The 14,386-nt window shown below is 41.9% G+C and overlaps 1 protein-coding gene across 5 annotated transcripts; it reads right to left on the bottom strand.

Moving 5' to 3' along the window:
- Window positions 1–917: 917 nt before the first annotated feature.
- On the bottom strand, window positions 918–14,029 carry LOC109902453 (heterogeneous nuclear ribonucleoprotein M-like). Of its 5 annotated transcripts, none has more exons than XM_020498808.2 (16): window positions 13,912–14,020; window positions 13,082–13,158; window positions 8,192–8,367; window positions 6,440–6,492; window positions 5,823–5,830; window positions 5,641–5,734; window positions 5,239–5,520; window positions 4,173–4,376; window positions 4,016–4,076; window positions 3,747–3,851; window positions 3,618–3,662; window positions 3,424–3,495; window positions 3,242–3,343; window positions 2,555–3,108; window positions 2,382–2,433; window positions 918–1,137 (listed from the first exon to the last, which is right to left on the bottom strand). In XM_020498808.2, exons 2-16 carry the CDS (start codon window positions 13,120–13,122, stop codon window positions 974–976), a joined length of 2,013 nt encoding a protein of 670 aa, XP_020354397.1. In that variant the 5' UTR covers window positions 13,123–13,158; window positions 13,912–14,020; the 3' UTR covers window positions 918–973. The 5 variants fall into 5 exon arrangements, with proteins under 5 accessions (XP_020354397.1, XP_031642043.1, XP_020354398.1 ...); XM_031786183.1 differs by lacking the exon at window positions 13,912–14,020 and adding an exon at window positions 13,240–13,460; XM_020498809.2 differs by lacking the exon at window positions 13,082–13,158 and having other exon boundaries at window positions 13,912–14,029.
- Between the last annotated feature and the right edge of the window lie 357 nt (window positions 14,030–14,386).

Genomic DNA, 14,386 nt, shown 5'->3' with positions numbered 1-14,386 from the left:
AAAAAGAACCGGCAGACTACATTTAGAGCCTCACACGAAGGATACCATGTCTAATCTCCTGACCCCAAAGGCATTTGAACTGCCATTCATTGAGGAAAGTAGTTAGCTGCCATCACATGTTGCTATGATAAACAAATGGCTTCTCCATTCTATAGTTTACACTCACACAAGTTGAGTAACTTCTTGCTTAGCTAAACGTTCTTAAGATTGCTAGCCAGTTATTAATGGCTGTTTATGTGAATGATATGGATGCATCAGATGACATCCCCTCACCTATTGCAGAGAACTACCTCAGGCCTAGTGTAACAGCGGGGTCAACCGTAATGAGCTTGACGTACAGATTCAACGTTCTGCAGTTCATGCCACATTTCGCCTAGAAGAGAAGCTTGGAGAAATTGTCAGACCTTCCAGTGTGAACAGTTGTTTCGTGTTACTGGGTTTCTAATTTATATATTATGTAATTCTTTATACCCAGTGACAAGTTGATCGGCTGGCACCTGCTTTGTTTTCCCCCGGTTACCCTGAGGTCCCCAAATGTTTCAACTACCTTACTAATACCACTGGCAAAAACCTCTATGGTGACATGCTTGTTTATCACCCAGTGGCAGGGTCTTGAAATAGGTTTAAATACCAGCGTTTCATTTCATACATACATACATACAGTACACATGTTGACTAACTAGAATAGTGAAACAAATCTCTAATCCAGTGAGATTCCAAGCTACGATAGTACATTTGAGTGGCAAGGAAGAGACAGAAAACAAAATTCCAATGTTATTTATTATCAAAACACCTCATAGAACAAAAAGGCAATGAAGTGAAGCTTTAAGTAAGATGAAGAAATACAATTTGGTTACTAAAAAGAAAAATGCACAGATGAGCAATAACTAAAAGTACACATTTGCACTGTTACAAATGTCCAACAAACCAAGAAATATGCAAATATCAGGGTCAAAATGACAATCTGGAACAATTATGCATTTCTGTCAATTCTGACGTCAATCTCTCTTCCATTCAGCCTGTAGCCATTCATGGTGTGACAGGCTCTCTCGGCAGTCTCCGGGTTGTCGAAGCGAACCACACCACAGCCCTTGGACTTGCCATTCTCGGTCTTGATGTCAGCATATTGGACGATACCTGGAGAAGAAATCACATATCGGTTAAAATAATTTGGCTGAAGTTCCAATTGAATCTTGGGTCAGACTCACCATGGTGTAATTGTGAAATGTTGTGGGGTTATTAACTTAAAACATTCCATTTACATGTTTTTCAATTCTGTTAAATGACATTTAAGATAATTACTTCAAAATCGCAAGAGACTTGACTCCCTAGAACTCGACCAGAGGGGAATGCGTCAGAAAATCTCTTGGTTGCATATTTAACATACTAACTACAACAGCAAATGTTGCAAGAGCTGTAATATCTAGTTACCCTTAAAGTAAACATTCAGATTTTTTAAAATGGTTGGACCACAGCTTTTAGGGACTACTGACTCTAGTTTCAAGGACTAACACTAGGGACTAAAGATGTTTAGTGATTTGACTACAGCACTGGTCTCTTGGATGCAAGAAAGTCCTTACGTACAGTACCAGTCAAATTGACACCAACCCATTCAAGGTCTTAATTTTTTAAAACTATTTTCTACATTGTAGAATAGAAGACATCAAATCTATGAAAACAAGTAGTAACCCAAAAAGTGGCAAAGATTCTTCAAAGTAGCCACCCTTTGCCTTGACAGCAGTCTTGAAGGAGTTCCCACATATGCTGAGCACTTGTTGGTGGCTTTTCCTTCACCTCGGCAGTCCAACTTAAACTTGACCATTTTATCTTAGTCATGGACACTGTTACTTAGTTGTGGCTGCTTTGATTGATGTATGGTTGTCTCTACTTTGTCCTTTGTGCCAATAATGTTTTGTAATGCTACCATGTGGTCATTCCAGGTGAAGGTGGTTGAGACAATGCCAAGAGTGTACAAAGCTGTCAAGGCAAAGGGTGGCTACTTTGAAGATTCTAAAATATATTTAGACTTAACACTTGGTTACTACATATCTTCACTATTATTGTACAATGTAGAAAATAGTAAAAAGGCGTCCTGAGTGGCGCAGTGGTCTAAGGCACTGCATCGCAGTGCTAGCTGTGCCACAAGAGATTCTGGGTTAGAGTCCAGGATCGGTCAAAGCCAGCCATGACCGGGAGACGCACAATTGGTGTGGTTGGCTTCCGGGTTAAGTGGGCATTGTCTCAAGAACCAGTGCGGCTTGTTTGGGTTTCGGAGGACGCACGGTTCTCGACCTTAGCCTCGCCGAGTCCATACAGGAGTTGCAGCGATGAGACAATTGGATACCACAAATTGAGGAGAAAAGTTTAGATTATGTTCTTACCGCATGTATTGAAAGTATCCTTCAGCACCTTCCAGGTGAAGTCATATGGCAGCTACAAGAGAAGAGTCAAATCGATCAGTTGAAGTTTACAATGGTGACTGTTGAATACTAATTCAATATGCTGAATACGCTTTAACCACAACGGGGACACTTATTTCTCTAGAGATACTTACATTCCGGACAAAGATCTGACAGCCCTTCCTGGCATTGGCCCCAGGACCTCCAAAGCCATTTCCTCCAAAGCCCCCACGTTCCATCTCAGCAGGCCGGTCATACTGGCCTCCAACGCTGGCAGCGCCCATGTGGTCCATGGTGGAGCCCATGCGGTCCAGCCCGGTGGTCGGGAAGCGGTCCATGCCAGCAGACCCCATGCGGTCAAAGTTGGTTCCCATCCTCTCCATGCCGGTGTTCATGCGGTCCGCCATGCCCATGGGGGAGGTGTAGTCCAGGCCGGCGGACATGCGGTCTAAACTGGATGGGCCTAGGCAGTCAAACCCAGCTGGGCCCAGGCGGTCCATGCTGGAGCTCATACGATCCAGGCCAGAACCAAGTCTGTCCATACTGGGACCCAGCCGGTCCAGCCCAGAGCCCATACGGTCAAAGCCAGAGCCCCCCAGCCTGTCCAGATCAGACACGCGGTCCATCCTCTCCATCCCACCCAGACGGTCCATTCCACCACCCAGGCGATCCATGCCAGAGCTCATGCGGTCCATGCCCAATGAGCTACCTGTAAGTCAAGGGAAAACATAGAAAAGAAAAGACAACGACTAGTGAGGCAGAGTTTAGGTCCTGTGAGAAATCAGCTTCAGGCGTGTTCAACACATCAGCAAGAAATTGAGCAAATCCTTAAACGTACTAACCCATTCCTCTATCAAAGGACTCTCCAAAATTATTGCGAGACATGCCCATTTCATTTCGACCACACTCCCGGTCAAAAGCACCACCAATCCCACGGTCCATCTCTGACAACACAAGAGATTAAACTATTAGAAGACCAGCCAAACGAGAATGTTCCACGTCAGAGTGAAATTAATTTCCTTACCATTCATACGTCCCATTCCTGATGGTCCAAAGCGCTCCATGTTATTCATTCCGCCACCAAAGTTATCCATGCCTTGAAAAAATAAATAAAATCAGAACAAAGTATAATCTTTAACACTCAAATGTATTAGAAAAAACACGATGCAAATGATTTGATGAACTGCACTCATTCAACGCAGCACAAAACATACATACCTCCCATTCTATCCATGCCACCACCGAAGCCCATGCCATCCATGCCTATAAACCAAACAATTAGTGAGTGACTGAATGAAGTCAAATGAAAGTTCAATGTGAAGGAGGATCGCAAAGACAGCCCCTTACCCCCAGGTCCCATGTTGCCCATTCCTCCACCACCTCTGTTCAGTGCGGTGGCGTCAATGGGTTGGCCACCAGGCCCCAGTCCTTGCCCAATGCCACTCAGGCCACCTGAGGGAAAAGCAATGGATGACAGAGAAACAATTACTACGAGTCCTGCTATTGAAGATCCTATGGAAGCTAGCCTTGAAGATACTCAACATTGGACAGATTAGTTTTCTGTTTTTCATTGACTTCGATTTACTTTGGGGGGAGGGGTAACACATTGTACTTACGGGGTAGTGCTGGGGGTCTCTCCTGTGGTGCAAAGTCTCCTTTTGGCAAGGACTTCTCATCCTGAAATATCCAATACAAGCATTGCTTAAAATGTGTACAGTTTGACACTTACTAAAATTAACAAATGTTAACAAAAGTCTCCAGAATGTTGCTTACCAGTTTGACATGCATGACCCGGTTGAACAGTAGTTGACCGTTGAACATGCTGACGGCTTGGACAGCTTCAATAGGCATGTCAAAGGTGACAGTGCCCATGCCCCTGCTATTCCCATCCTTGTCCTCCAAGATGTCAGTACGCACCACCACTCCTGCCATGCCAAACACCTCCTTCAGCTTCTTCCAGCCAACCTTGTAGTCCAGCTGGAAACATTAAATTGACAATAGGGATGCACGATATATCGGTAAGCATATCGGAATCAGACGATATTAGCTAAAAATGCCAACATCAGCCCGATGTCTAGTTTAACACCGATGTCAAAGCTGATGTGCATACATATAACGTATGTATAATGTAGCGCTACACAGAAAAAAAAGCAGAACGACTACGCGCACACTTCCAACAACTAAACAATTTCAAGTCGAGCAGTCATTTGAAAGAGTAAGAACATTTCAGATGTTTCCCTACCGGAGTTACACAGTATTGTTGAAACGCACATCCCTGAGCTACTTGCTATGGGCGTCACGAGTGACATTTGGACCAGCGATGTCAGCCACATGAACATGTGGAATTTGACAAGGACTTCGTACTGAGGAAAGCCGTATTGCATGCTCAAGAATGCCACTTCTGCCATTTCATTGGCATTTGAGAACATGTTTTAAACATGAACACACTCCTAGTGACATTCGAACAACTGACTGGAGAAATAAGCTAATCAACTGTGTCTGCAGCAGACGTGTTACCCTCTGTCATGGCATTGAAACACCTGCTTAACAAAAATGCCAACAGACCGTTAGGTTAACTTGGAAAAGTACTCTACTATAGGATGTGAACAAGCGATGCTAGGTACAAGGACCGCTACTTCTATGCAGACAAGAAACAGGGTATACGCGAGACTGTTAAACAGCTGGACAATATGGATATCGGTATCGGCCAAAATTGTCATATCGGTGCATCCCTAATTGACAAGGTTAAAATACTTGCAATAACATATACTGCAATATGACTTCATCTGATATTTTAAACTATGTATATTGGCATACTGGACTACAATCTGCGACTTACGTTAGCCACGAAGACCGTGCTTCCGATCTTGCCAGCCTGCAGCCCGTGAATAATCTCATTGGGGATGTTAGAGTTGTTCATGAGGCTGGGGGGGATGTTGACCATGGGTGGGCCGCCCGGTCCTGGGCCCATGCAGTCCATGTTCATCCGCTCCATATTCATGTGATCCATCCCCATCCCCATGTTCATGTTCATTCCACCATGGCCGCCTGGGGGGCCGCCACCACCACCACCACCCTGTGCCCTGTGTGAATCCCTCTGGGCAATCACACCATCTGGGTCCTGGGAAAATAGGATTAGAGAAACATTAGCAACATTACCAAACAGGAAATACAAGCCTATTGATAGATTTATTTTATTCTGGTGTTAAGTGTCAGTAGCTTAAAAACAAATATTGCTTACCTCTTTAACCTTCAGGGGCCGACCATTCAGGTTGTGCTTGTTGACCTTCTCCACAGCCTTCTTCATCAGCTCCTCAGTCCTGAACTCAACAATCCTGTTGCGACAAAAACCATGATGAATATCAGGAACATAAAACTTTGAGACATCTATAAGAATAAAGACTGAATGAAGAAAATACTTACGCACAACCCTTTGTTGATTGAAGACCACACAATCGCATCATTGAAATAGAAAAAACATTTGAGTTAGTAATCAGTTGTGGCAATGTAGAGAACAATGACTTCATGCATATTCAATGACAAGGTTAAACACATTCTACTCACTTGTATGGCCTTAGCCTAGAACAGTCAGCTACTCTTTCAAATTGAGTTGACAGCTTAAAAGCTGGTCACCAGACAATATAACAAATGCAGAAGTCTGGTGAATCTAAACCCTTAAACATTGTCCACATCAAAAGCAGAAGTCCCACAGACAAAATGGACTCTTGAAGGAAATATCTGTTCCACAAAAACAATTCAATGGACTCAAATCTATTGCATGTTACAACCTCTTGGGGACTGGGCCCCACTTTAGTCCCAGATGAACAAAATTGCAGCAAAATGGACTTTCCAAACTACTGGAACCTGAATTCCCAATACGACGCCAACCCATGAGATGACATTCAGTGCCAGACTGCAACATGTTCTGTTCAGCGCCACCGACTTGACACGCTTTCATCAAAACTCCATGTCTGAAAATCCCCACAATTAAAGAAAAGGTAACTCAAGCTGACAAACACAGGTTTGTCTATTGCACTTACCCTTGATTTGCCTTCTCCGTCCATTAAGTGTTCCACGTACGTTACCTCACCCACTACAAATCAGATTCCAGACGACACACACCAAGGGAGAGAAGCCGAGAGAACAATGGGGGTTTAGAGCAGACACACAAGCGGTTGGTGACCATGAGCTCGGCCTGCTACTCCAGAGCCTCCCCCCAAGCACCTCAGTAGCACAATTCTGGTACAGATCTACAAAAAGCTCTTAATAGATCTCTAAAATGGCTTCTTAGCCTGTCCTTGCCGAGTCCCGAAACACAAAGACCAATAGAATGAAAAGAACAATAGTCAAATAGCTACCAGCCCTGTTATCGGATGGATTGTCATCATGGAGGAACCCTTTTCGAAATATAAACTTGACAGAATTAAAGTTTGCGAAGCCTTTTGAAACCACGAGTCCACCCTTTCAAAATCCATGTTCCTTGTTAAATGTATTTAGAACCACTGACTGATACAACGGTTCTACCGCACCTTTGAATGAATACACACAAAAAACTAAATTGTACCAACTCAGCTATGGAATGATATTTTTGGAAAGTTGTACATACATTGGACCTGGAGGCACAACATTAGACCTGAAGGCACAACAGTGTCCAACTTTGTAACTAACAGAGGGACAACCATTGCTAATTCCAGCAAATGTGTCAGCACCATAAATGGACATGAACCAATCCTCAGCTGAAACAAGAACAGGCGTAAGAAGATGCTTCATTTTGTAGACCTGTACCCCAAGAAATCGCAAACACACATCCGTGATCGGTACAACATGGAGATCTGCGGAAACAACAAACCTAAAAAAGAGAATGCAATTTAACGCCACATTCAATTATATCCAAACACTAAATTCTGTTTCTGAAAAGCATTGGTAACCTCTCAGAACGCCTATGCTTTTTCGTGATTAAAAGCAGGTGCTACTTACTACATTCGTTCTAACATATCTATAGCTTTGCCAAAAACATGTAAACGTCTGTTTAAACTGTTAGATAAACAGTACACAGTTGCTTTTGTTGCAGGATTCAAATTGAAGATAAGTTGTGGACAACTGATCCATGCTGCAAATTAAGATAATTACAGACCCATTTATCAAACATAACAATATTCTTACATTTGACAATCTCCAAGAAAAGGATCACGCAGAACATAAGCAGCAAGAACCGCTTTAACAATTGTTGCGTAAGCACCTGAGAGCAAATCATTATGTCTCAAGGTAATAAGTACATTTATCTATTTTTCGGCATTTGTGAGAAACGCTATTTGCTATATACCATTCAAGACCCAACACAGGAATTGATTGCCCATATACTATAAGCTCTGTACTTCATTTGAAGAAGAGCCCCCTTTAGTTGGTAGATTCCCACTGTTCAATCAAGTGTAGCTGAAGAGATCAAGCACTCCAAAGTTGAGCACAAATTTATAATGCTATTCGCAGCACTATAAAAATGACTAGCCAAAGGCAGAAATCACAGAACGGTTCTGAAATCTGAAACATCCCGGAGAGTTAGCAGAACACAGGCCAATCCATGGAAAAGCCGCTCCCATTTGACGTTTTGCCACCTAGTCCACATACCAAGAACCTCATAGCTAATAATTGCAACTTGGGGTCCTTTACAGGCCAGAGGCCTTCCAGTCAACATGGTGAAGTGGTTCAACACAAATGACCAGTTATGGAAGGCTTCATTAGCCTTACTGGTCTTCATAGCTACAGCGGATCCAACACTACTCTTAACACCTTACCTTTTTCTTTCATTAGATCTTTGAGTGCCTGCCATTTCACATCGTATGGGATGTTGCTGACAAACACACGGTATCTCTTTGATGGGTTTCCATAGGGCTCAAAGCGACCACCTCCACGCTTCTGGGGCCTCTCCTTCCTGGTATTGGGTTCATGCTTGGCCTTGCCGTTCATTTCCCTTTGTAAAGGAAAAACACATTAGCTAGATAGTTACCTAATACATACATAAGAATAGATGAACTCATTAAGACTTTAGTTAGCTGACTAGCTAACTTAGCTGCAACAAAATCAGACCGCTTTTGTTAGCTACCCGAACGATAAGGGGGGTATGCTAAATTGTGCATAAGAGCATTTTTTACATTTCTAAATGGCTAAACTTGTGAGAAAAGTATTGATGAAATCTGAGTTTGCATCATTTACTATCCATGATTTGGACAGTATGCGTTAGTACATTACACAAGCTGACGTTTTGACAACATCCAAATTGGGGGGGAATTACACATCTTTTTACCTCAGATTAGTGAAGTTAGTATAAAAGTTTACTATAAACACAATGACAAGATCAATTGCTTAAAAAGAGATCCATATCTTTTTTTACACATACACTGGGGGTTGCAAGACTTAGAAAGCTATCATTTTCCCCCTTCAAATGGCACGGATAATTCGGGGCGGTCTCTTAGGCTTGGGGCAGTCTCTTAGGCTTGGGGCGGTGTCCAGATTGTCATACCGACCATGTGCCATCACGGGATATTTGGTAATACTGAGCCTCTAATACCGAAGATTAACAATGCTAACAAGTATATGTAAAAGCCCACCGAGAAAGCTAACTAAATGCTAACGAGTGCATTGGAAACATTTTATACAGTCTCTGACCTAAACTATTTGCAGGACAGACACCCCATTTTTATACAACAAAAAAAAAGAAAAAAGCTACTCACAGTTTGCCGCACGCACAAAACAAATATTACACTGCAAGTCTCTAGATCCAGGAGGGGATTTCTCTGCTGTTTCAAAGCCAAGCTTGATTTTGGAAGAAGCTAACCATTTAGCTAGATAGCTACTAAATTAGCAAACCAAATGCACAACTACAGCGCATTCAGCACACTTTAGACAGTTAACTTAACAGTTATAAGATATCTAGCTGGCAAACATTTAATTGTGAATACCACACCGTAACTAGATCACTAAGTGCGTGCTGCACAACACAGTGACTCACAAGGTTCCACTCTTATCGTTTCGTGCTTGTAAACTAACACCACATGACCGGTAAGCTTCAATCTTCTTCTTTATCGCATAAAGTATTGCACAAGTTCACTGCAGATATTTACTTAAAATGTAGCTACAAAGACTCAATGTATTAAAAATAAAATACTCCGGTTTGCAGTATAAACGGTATACCGCCAAAGCCTCTAAAAGTCGCTGGCCACACACCAACACACTGATTTGACAGTCAAACTCACTTAAATAGCAGCCAACCATTGTCACTGTCGATAACCTATGGCGGGTCGTGATTCATTGAAGTTGACAGTAAGTGTTTGCTGCCCCCCCCCCCCCCCCCAAAAAAACCAACATTCCAAAATATAGATAAGCCTTCTACAAGTTTTTTAAAATTTGATTTAACTAGGCAAATCAGTTAAGAACAAATTCTTATTTTCAATGATGGCCTAGGAACAGTGGGTTAACTGCTTGTTCAGGGGCAAAACGACAGATTAGTACCTTGTCAGCTCGGGGGTTTGAACTGGCAACCTTTCGGTTGCTAGTCCACTGCTCTAACCACTAGGTTACCCTGCCACCCCAAGTTCTCATTTAACTAACCATGTATAGGTTATTCCAAAATCCACTGTGGCCTTTGAATTAGGACTCTTCGATATGGCCTAAAAAGCATATTGACGCATCGGAAGTTGCATAAAGTTCACAACGTTCTAGTTTCCTCTCACAAGACCTAAAATGTCCTCAGTGCCCCAGAAAATTTGAGGGAACATTGATGACAAGTGTTGCTTCTCTATTTGTTTTGGTGACCCAGTACCAAAACGCAACATTCCAAAATGTAGCCCGACTGTCCTCTAACCAGTGATGTAAAAGTCTCCAGTTTCCATGTATTTATCTAATCTCTCGATCAATGAGAGAAGACTTGAAATAGACAAGATGGCAGAGTAGACATGTATTTTAATAGTGCAGCATTTTATAAACAGACCCCCTTGCAACTGGACATTTTATGAGACCCGACGACTTGGCTACAACTCCCATACAAGCTGGCTAAGTAAAGGCGCTGACAGACAGCACGCGGCGAACAGGGTGGCTCAATCATTTACAATGAAGCCTAGACGGAGGGCAAAATTCTATCCAGGTAGAGCAGCCGGGGGTGCTCGTGGAAGCCGCTAAGCAAAGGCGGAGAAAATAGGATTCTGCTCTATTTTTTTTCAAGCGATGCAGTTGTTGACCAGTCACAGTAGAAAAACAGTCTGCGTGGTTAAACGTCAGTATATATGTCCAACAGCTTGCCCACTCGAGCTAGCTATTTTTTAATTAATATTTCTGTTGAATGTAAATTAATTTTAAATGCATGCTTATGGTGTCAAAGCGCACATTTTTCACACGTTAATATGCATTTAGCTGTTATGGTCACTGGCAGCTGTCACCCTTGTGTTTGAAGGCACTAGCCGCTTTGACTAGATGGGTAAGTAGTGTACTCGGCGGGGAACTCTTCAATATTCCGCTGGCTGTCTGAAAAGAGGTTAGCTTCCCTTTCGCCCTAGCCAATTAAATTCAACTTACGATGGAGTGGAGCAGGGACTAGTGTGGGTGTACTGAAGCTCCAATGTCAGAAATTGTAGTTATCAAAAACGACTAATTTCAGCAACCAAAGAATAGCCTGAAATTACACATTGTAGTTGCGGGCTTTTCTTTGGGTGCTAATCAGAAGATTGATAAAACCTTCCATTGTATGTGACGTCGAAGCTCCAGTCTGCCCACACTAGTCACCGCTCAGTTTAGTCTGCTACTTTCACCCCTTCACCAGATATGCAATATAATCCATAGATGGGTTAGCTGACAAAAACTATGTGCATGGAGCAGAAGTCTGTGTGTTGTTGTGATTCTGAATGGCCAGATCACTAGAAAGAAACAACAAGATGAAACAAGCTAGTTTGTCATTGATACCATGTCTTATTTTGAGGTGACTGATTTCATGTCAATAATGTATTTGAGAGAAGTGTTGAATGTGCAAATATATATATTTTTTGTAAATATTGAAGATGAAATTTAGCTTACATGTTGTGAACAACCTAAACCAACCCTGTCTGTTTTGCCCCATAGTTGCGCACGGCTCAGTTGTTGCTGAACAACCAAGCCATCTCGTGTTTGAATAACTAGCTAGTCGGCTACTCCGCAAGACCAAATACACAGAACAAAAATATTAAACGAAACATACAATTTTTACTGAGTTACACTTCATAAGGAAATGAGTCAATTGAAATAAATTAGGCCCTAATCTATGGAATTCATATAACTGAATACAGATATGCATATGTTGATCACAGATACCCTAAAAAGAATGGTAGGGGAGTGATCAGAAAACCAGTCAGTATCTGGTGTGAACACCATTTACCTCAGTGCGACATCTTCAGAGTTGATCAGGCTGTTGATTGTGGCCTGTGGAATGTTGTCCCCCTCTTCAATGGCTGTGCAAACTTACTGGATATTGGAGCTAACTGGAACTCGTCACAGTATCTCTGTGCATTCAAATTGCCATCGATAAAATGCAATTGTGTTTGTTGTCCGTAGCTTATGCCTGCCCATACCATAGCGCCACCATGGGGCACTCTGTTCACAACTTTGCGATTAGCAAATTGCTCTCCCACACAACACAATACACGCTGTCTGCCATCTTCCCAGTACAGTTGATACCGGGATTCATCTGTGAAGAGCACACTTCTCCAGCAAGGCCGAACTGCAATCAGGTCAAAACCCTGGTGAGGGCGACAAGCACGCAGATGAGCTTCCCTGAGAAGTTGACAGTTTGTACAGAAATTCTTCAGTTGTGCAAATCCACTGTTTCATCAGCTGTCAGGGTGGCTGGTCTCAGAAGATTCAGCAGGTTAAGAAGCAGGATGTGGAAGTCCTGGGCTGGCGTGGTTACACGTGGTCTGCGTTTGTGAGGCCGGTTGGACATACAGCCAAATTCTCTAAAATGACTTGAGGCAGCTTATGGTAGAGAATGTAATATTAAATTATCTGGCAACAGTTCTGGTGGACAATTGGCAGTAAGCATGCCAATTGCATGGTCCCAAAACCTGAGACATCTGTGGCATTGTGTTGTGTGACAAAACTGCACATTTAAGAATGGCATTTTATTGTCCCCAGCACAAGGGGCTGTTTAATCAGCTTCGTGATATACCACACCTGTCAGATGGATGGATTATCTTGGCAAATGAGAAATGCTCACTAACAGGGTTACATTTGTGCACAACATTTGAGAGAAATAAGCTTTTTGTTCGTATGCACAATTTCTGGGATATTTTATTTCAGCTCATGAAACGTAAGACCAACACTACAAGTTGCATTAATAACCCCCCCCCCCCACCGCAAAAAAAAAAGTGTCGCAATGGATGGCGTACTTGACTAAAAAAGTAGAGGGTGAGGACAAGTTGGTCAGTTAGCTAGTTAATTTTGTGCAAGCACGCACATTTGTGGCTAACGTTAGCAGAATCAATTGATTTAGCTAACGTTAGTTAGTGGTGATTAGCCACTTAGATAACCATTAAGCTAGCTGCTACTAGGCAGTTTGAGACATAATGTACACGTAGCCTAACCTTAGCGAACAGGAAGGTAAGTTAATTAACAAGTTTAGTTAGCCAACTAGCTAACAAAAGAATAAATTAATGAAACGTTACCCCTGGCCTGGTTTCTCCGTAGCAGCGGCCTCGGTCGACATCTTCGCAGCTTAGCTCCTGTTTCTGCTGTTTTGTTGCTGAATGAATTTGGGGTCAGTAGAGTACTTCAACAAAGTTATTAAAATATTGCCTAAGTTTGGCTGTGGACCTTCACTTACGCAGTATTGAATAAATATAGGGTTTAATGTATGACTTTGGAGAGACTGTCCGGCTGCAAGCTAGTGAAATGGCGGATGAATTCTTCTTTGGGTTTTATGGCTAACTACACTCAAAAGGTAACGTTAAAATGTTGCCGCCACCAACTGGCCGGAGAAATGCATCCCGTTTGGGAGAGGCTATAGACGGATTAGCTGAGAACTTCACGAAAACGATGCCCACGCAAATGACAACACGGAGAAAAACACATCTTTCAAAAATACATGTAAAAAATAAATAAATACATAAATAAAAAAATAAATAAAAAAACCAACAACAGGGTCAGTTCCGGGACTACAGAAACATGGGAGATTGAGTTTCACAGTCCAGTCACTGACAGCGCGCCACTTTTAAGTCATAATGAGTCTGAAATAAATACATCGCTAAAAAGTATTTCCATGTGCTTACACAACTTGTATTATTGTCTTTTTTTACATAAATTATAAAAGCTATTCGATTTTTAAACAGCTAGCTAAAAGGCCAGCTAACGTTAACCTTAGCATACAACACTGTTTGCCAGAGCGAATACAGATTACTTCCTGTCTACAAGATGATAAAGCAATACACGTAACTGTTTAAAATAAAATTGTTTAGAATTATGCGGGAAGAAATACAGAAAATACTAGATAATTTACCTCGCTTTTTCACGTCCAAATAAGCAGTTGTGTTTATTTGTACTACAGCACAAACTCCGAGTGGATGATTAAGAAGGCGTGGCATCGATCGACTTCGATGTACCATGAATAAGCAAGGTTGCACCGAGGTAAATATCGTTTTATATTCACACATTCGGACATTTAACAGACAATCATCAGACATTCGCCAAATGCCATTTAAAAATATAAAAATCAATAACTAATTCACCGTTTGTCACAGAATCTTCAGATTAGATATTATTTATTCTATAAATGTATGGCATACTTTTACAACCTTTGTTTTGAGGAAAAATTACAGTTGTGATTTTATAGAAATACATTCAACAGACATTCGCCAAAAAACATTCAGTTTTGACTTGATATAAATACATAACGTCTCAAATATTGCATTTAAAGATGAAGAAATCTAATTCAGTGATCGTCTCAGAAAAAAATGAAAATGTGCATTTATTTG

Source organism: Oncorhynchus kisutch, linkage group LG13, assembly GCF_002021735.2.
Source record: "Oncorhynchus kisutch isolate 150728-3 linkage group LG13, Okis_V2, whole genome shotgun sequence".
NCBI classification, from domain to species: domain Eukaryota; kingdom Metazoa; phylum Chordata; class Actinopteri; order Salmoniformes; family Salmonidae; genus Oncorhynchus; species Oncorhynchus kisutch.
This window is presented reverse-complemented; position numbering and strand designations above follow the sequence as displayed.